Source organism: Seriola aureovittata, chromosome 19 (genome assembly GCF_021018895.1).
Source record: "Seriola aureovittata isolate HTS-2021-v1 ecotype China chromosome 19, ASM2101889v1, whole genome shotgun sequence".
Taxonomy (NCBI): Eukaryota; Metazoa; Chordata; class Actinopteri; order Carangiformes; family Carangidae; genus Seriola; species Seriola aureovittata.
In genome coordinates, this window is record NC_079382.1 from 8,008,158 (window position 1) to 8,014,445 (window position 6,288).

At 42.9% G+C, this 6,288-nt stretch overlaps 1 protein-coding gene across 4 annotated transcripts; it reads left to right on the plus strand.

Annotated features, from left to right (window-relative positions):
• LOC130187204 (homeobox protein OTX2-like) lies at nucleotides 1-5,443 on the plus strand. Of its 4 annotated transcripts, none has more exons than XM_056404609.1 (4): nucleotides 1-98; nucleotides 2,789-2,886; nucleotides 3,285-3,436; nucleotides 3,963-5,443. In XM_056404609.1, exons 2-4 carry the CDS (start codon nucleotides 2,790-2,792, stop codon nucleotides 4,590-4,592), a joined length of 879 nt encoding a protein of 292 aa, XP_056260584.1. In that variant the 5' UTR covers nucleotides 1-98; nucleotide 2,789; the 3' UTR covers nucleotides 4,593-5,443. The 4 variants fall into 4 exon arrangements, with proteins under 4 accessions (XP_056260584.1, XP_056260583.1, XP_056260586.1 ...); XM_056404608.1 differs by having other exon boundaries at nucleotides 8-98; nucleotides 2,677-2,886; XM_056404611.1 differs by lacking the exon at nucleotides 1-98 and adding an exon at nucleotides 241-441.
• Nucleotides 5,444-6,288: the final 845 nt, after the last annotated feature.

Consider the following 6,288-nt stretch of genomic DNA (forward strand, 5'->3'; position numbering starts at 1 on the left):
CTTACCCGGAGGAAACTAATCAAAGCCGCTTCATAAAACCTCTCTGCTCTGCCGTACTGAGGCGTTTGGGTGGAAAAAAAAGGCTTTTAAAAACGCAAGTAAGTTACTTATTTCACTTTCGCTGTTTAATTGTTCTGATACTTTTCCTGTGATTTATATTTAGGAGATTTTTTTTTATGGACTGTGGAAGCCAACGGGAGCTGTGTAGATGGAAATGCAGATAGCCTACAGGGAGGTAATTGAGGAGGCGTGTTTAAAAGCAAACTTTTCTCCCTCTCGCCTCCGTGGGCTGCACAGCGGAGCTGAGGTGCATTCAACCGGCTAATAGCGGGACAGTGGAGCAGTCCACAAGTTCAGATAAAACACTCTAACTGCTGGATGTTTGACTACAGACTCAGCATGTCGAGGAGGGGCGTGAATCCACCTGAAGTCAAGTTGCAGGTTGACCGATTTGCTTAATATAAAGTCGTGGCCTGTATTTAAATTTTAAATTAGTTTAAAGGCTCAAAAAATGTTCATATTCTTTAATATTATTTTACAAATGAGTTCAGTGTTGATTTTTTATAGCTTGTCGATTTTTATTCATTGCTGAATTTTGAGGATAACGAATTAGCAAAATCTTTTTTAAATTAATATTAAACGTTCACAAATGCAATACACACATACAATAGGTCCCTGGACCGCAATAATAATACTAATACTACTACTACTAATAATATTTTTGATAGTCCATATGAGTGTGCATGTGTCAGTTTAGGAAAGTGAGTGGTGGGGTTGGTTGTGTTGGGGTTGGGGGGTGGGATGGGAGGGGAGGGGGGTTGTCTGGCAGTCAGCTGGTCTGATAAATACAATGCCAGTCTTTGTTTTATTTTCGTGACGCAGAAAATTAAGGAGGCCTGAATGCGGAGTCGTGGCTGGCGTCCTGTAATCAGGCCAGCGCGTGCCGTCCGGATTATCTCGTTAATTTCTTACAGAAAGAAGAAGAAGAAGAAAAAAAAAAAATCTCTTGTAGCCAATAATAATTAATGGCTGGGCAGGGTATTTATTATTGAACGGATGTGGAGCAACCGGTAGCCGGGGGTGAAAAAAGTGACAGATTGAGTATAGGAGTGTCCGTTATTGGCTCTATAAAAACGAAGGGTCAGGCTAGAGAGGGGCGCACCCTGGGGTCCTGGGAACTTTATTCTACAGGTAGGTGTCACTGGAAAACGTTACGAGAGGCCTCAAACAGCAGCATATGGTAGTAAGCCTAATTAGCTATTACAAAAAAAGGGTTAGTACTAAATAAGATAAGAAAAAATAAACATATTTTTTGTGTTTTATTTTTCTCCTATTATTGTGCCTAACAATGTCCTTATCCTCTGAAGAAAACTAGTTCAGTATATTTAAAATTGCGTATGATTCTGGTAGCTACCCTACTTATACTTGTAAAACATTTACTGATTAATATCTTATGATACATGCTACATATATATTTAGCCTATATAATATTTCTATATAAACTTACACATTCTTCTCAAATGATGTATTAATTTAGGCTACATCTGCTACTGCAGTGTCCCGATTGTCCTAGATTTACGGATGAAATGTTTTATAATATTTCTATAGGAACAAAATATCGCTTCTTTCTGTGTCTTAGTAAATGTAATTTAGGCTGCATCGCTTATTTTTCTTTCAGTGTAAAAGTTTGAATTGTTGCTGTTATTTTAATAAGACGTCCATAACACCTCGTTCAGATACAGCGTTCACTAATGGAGCAGAATATATTCTCAGGTTAAATCTGAGACTTCTTTCCTGTAAAGTTTTATGTCAGGACCTGGAGACAGATTTAGTGGCCATCTCCTTGTTTGTTTAGATTAAGATGAAGTGCTCCTCTCTAATCAACACTTCTCGACAGTCTCACCTTCCAAATCTAATTACCGGGAGCGATTCATTAGTGAAGGAGGGGGAATCGCCCCAAGGAGTGTCAATAATATGTCAGCATTAGCCTTCACTTTGGGGGAATGCCTCCATGTTTCTAATTATTTGGTAAAGTTGTCCTTCGTATTATAATGTCGTTACATTTGAATGTACAAGGGTTTCGGTGGAAACAAACAAAAGGCCCGAGATATAGAAATGAAGATGCTGAGTTGTATTTGAATGAGCGCTCAGTTTGCAGTATTGGCTTCTTTGTTTGTTCCCTAAGGTCTTTTGTTATCAGCATTACTTATCCGTCAACAGTGGGCTTTGTTTCTGCAAATGGCCCCCCAATCAGCTGTCTATTTAGCTTCGCCTAACCTGTGGGTAGGATATGCTAATTGAGAGCCCGGTTGGGGCCCAGCGAGTGTGCGCATTTTAACGACAATGTTTTGTTTTGGTGGTACTAGAAGAGGAGTGTGTTGGGGGGTAAGAAGGGGCGGGGTTATAGTAGCAGTTAGTGTGTGTGTGAGGGGAGGGGGGTGGGGGGTGATGGCGTAAACGCCTGTCAGCCAGACAGAGCATCCTGAGTCCAGCAGGGACAGCTGGGGGTCTCCACTCGGCTTTAAGAGCCCTGCGAGTCAGAGGACGCCCACTTCTGTAAACCCACCGCGGTGCGTAAAGGCTGCGCGTAAAAATCAGCGGACAGAGATAAACCTGAACATCTTTTAAAAGAAAATCCAACACTTTTTCTTTTCCCTGTTTTGTGCCCTGCTTCAGCTCGGTCTGGGTCAGGTGATTCACCAAACGGAGACGCGAGAGGATTAAAACGCTATTTTCTGCCCTGTTTTTCTTCTTTCTTCTCATCGGTGCCCCCTCGTCCGGCCGCCAGCATGATGTCCTATTTGAAGCAGCCGCCGTACACCGTGAACGGACTGAGCTTATCTACCTCAGGAGTGGACCTGCTGCATCCTTCAGTCGGATACCAAGGTAATACACCGCAGGCTGCAACCACCTAAACAGACAAATACAAACAGAAACCAGGTTGTCTGGATAGTTTATGAGTGTATGTGTGTAAATAACCTGGAGGTGTGCAGAAATGCAGTTAGTTGCAATGATCAACACAGGTATCACATCAACCAGGCCTACTGAATTATAAATGACTATTTGTAGGGCTTAAATTATTCATAACCAAGGCCTCATTATAACTTGTAGAGCCTTTATTTGTGTCATTTATAAAGCAGGTTCACACATTTAAGATTATATCTGACAATTGTTTAGAATCAAGTTACAGAAGTTGGTATATTTGAAATTAGCTGACGCTGCAAGATGTCTTATTTTCATTATCACAGTTTTTTAATCTCTCTTCTTTTTCTCCTTCTCCTCAGCAACCCCTCGCAAGCAGAGGAGAGAGAGGACGACCTTCACCCGGGCCCAGCTCGACGTGCTGGAGAATCTGTTCGCCAAGACTCGGTACCCTGACATCTTCATGAGAGAGGAGGTGGCCTTAAAGATCAACCTGCCGGAATCCAGAGTGCAGGTGAGGGTCCAACACAAATACCTGAACCACACAGTCCATTCATGGAAAGTCTTTAATTGTTAGTTTGCCCCGCAGAGAGGTGAAGTCCACTTCAGGGCAAAGTGTCCTCTTCAGGGGAAGTGTTAATAACAGTCACATCATTCATCGTTTTAATTGAGTCCCATGTGAATTAGGTTATGAACTCACTTTATAAATAACCCACTTTTCTACTTTCAGAATATATTCATAGAGTGACAAACTATAAAGCCTGTATGTAGCCTGTAAACTAATTGTAAAACAATGAATATAGTTTGAAAAAAAAAAAACATAATTTTCTGAGATCAATAATAATATTTATTTGATTTGGCTTTGTTATCACTGGAATATTTAACTCAGCTATTTTTCCATTCATCATCCGGCTACACTGCAGGGTTTGTGGAGTAGGCCCCTACATCTTTAATTATAGAAACAGTAAAAATAATATTTACAAACCTTAAATTGTCTTACAGCTCAGTAACATTAATCTAAACGCATTTTTTCGTTGCAGGTATGGTTCAAAAACCGACGAGCCAAACACCGTCAGCAGGCCCAGCAAACCCAAAGTGGAGTCCAGAACAAAACTGTCAGCAGGCCGGTGAAAAAGAAAGGCTCTCCGGTCAGAGAGGCCAGCTCAGAGAGCGGAGCCAGCGGGCAGTTCACGCCGCCCTCCAGCACCTCACTGCCGGCTGTGAGCAGCAGCGCGGCGCCGGTGTCTATCTGGAGCCCGGCCTCCATCTCCCCGCTCTCTGACCCGCTGTCTACCTCCTCCTCCTCCTCCTGCATGCAGCGCTCTTACCCCATGACCTACACCCAGGCTTCGGGCTACAACCAGGGCTACACGGGCTCGTCGTCGTACTTCACCGGGATGGACTGCGGCTCCTACCTTTCGCCTATGCACCACCAGCTATCCGCCGCGGGCACCGCCATGAGCCCCATGGGCAGCAACGGGGTATCCAGCCACCTCAGCCCCGCGTCCTCCCTCTCCTCGTCGGCCTACGGAGCGGCGGGGCTGGGCTTCAGCGGCGCTGCAGACTGCCTGGACTATAAGGACCAAACAGCCTCATCGTGGAAGCTCAGTTTCAACACGGACTGTTTGGATTACAAAGACCAAGCAGCGTGGAAGTTTCAAGTGTTGTGAGAGGAAAGAATTAAAAGGGACAATTTTCATAAACTGCAGACTTTACAGGCAAGTAAAAGCCCCGAGGTTTGGAGCAGCAAGTGCGGCGCTTTTCCACAACTAGGCCCAAACTTCTACCTCGGGCAGAGCAGAGCAGGGCTGCCAGCCTGTTGTCTCACTGGTTGGGTTAACTTATTGAACATTCAGACTGACTTCTCCCCAACTTTGATCAAGGACACGGAACAAATTTGTTGACCAAAAGGAAAAAAGGATCAAGAGAGAAAAAGATCCAAGCCTAACTTGGTTGAGTTTGAGGAATAGGTCAGGTTTTTCTTTTAAGCTCCTTAAAGGCTCCCCTCTCTTCTTTTTCTTTTTTTTTTAATTTTGTTGGCACGCTGAAGGACCCCTTTGATCAAAGCGTTGTGCATGAGTGTGTGTGTTGTAGAGAGAGTGTGTGTGTGTGAGAGAGGGCAGCTCTGACATGAACGTGGATGCACTATTTAATTTATGAGAAATATGTTTAAGACTAGTTATAAGAGACAATCAGTCCGTTTGCGTGTGCTCATAAATGTCCCTTATGTGTTTTTGGATGATTAATTTTCCCCTGTTAGTTTTTTTTTTTTTTATTGTGATTCTTTGTACTAGCCTACCTGTATGCAATTTTGCTTCGCGCCACAAACCCAGCTGTGAATTTGATCATTTTATTTCCATGTCTCGGGTGTTAAATGATAAATTATTATAAGGACATATTAGTTGAATGGAATAGGGAGTGCAGGGTAAATTAAGCCAGCAGCAAGCAAAGTTCATTTGTAAAGTGCGGTGAGAAGGCCACAAACACTAAATAACAATAAAGACCACTTGACCTGACCCAACTCTGTGGCTGCATCTGCAAATCTTCTGTGTTTATTCCTGCACTACACACAACATGTCAACACGCCTGCTGCAGTTCACCCTCATGTTCCACAGTTTTTGCTTCGGCATTAATCTTTTTGACCCAGCCCTACATCAAAAGTGTCGGTTGTGTCAAATTAGATGCTTTGCGAGAAAAGGTCAATCATTTCGCTTGTGATCATCACTAAAATGTCATTATATTTCCCCCCCGTTTAACCGCTACATCACTGCCCGCGAAGTGCATGATTTCTGACACATGTGCCCGGGCCGGCAGGAATGTGAATTATGGGAGAGCTATGTTAATCCCGCCTCATAAAGAGGATAATCCAAAATTTTGCTCTTTGACTGAGGGCGCACACTGAGGCCGGTTCACACGGAGAAAATGTGAAATGAGCTCTGCTGCTTCAGAGTCCACAGGCAAACACGAGTTTAAAGTCAGGTTAATACAAAAGGAAACAGCACAGAGGCAAAACGTTGAAACAATATCTGCTGAGGCCCACGTGCTGGGTACATTTGTGATCATATAGTGTGAAAAAAACTACAGCTAAAGCCACATATTTTCAGAAAACGTCAATAAAGACAACACGAAGTGATTGAGATGAAACAGCAGCTATCAGATATAAAAATCAATGAAATATTATATCAATGATCATATATTGATGATATTAAAATCATATTCAGCTTCACATTGTTTTTGTAAGCCTTTATTTTTAATCCACGCGTGATGAAGGAGTCAACGCAACAAACTCTATCAAAATCAGTTTGTCAGAACCAGGCATCTGTGATCAGTCCTGTTTGGCACAGATTTGTGAATGGGACATAAAAC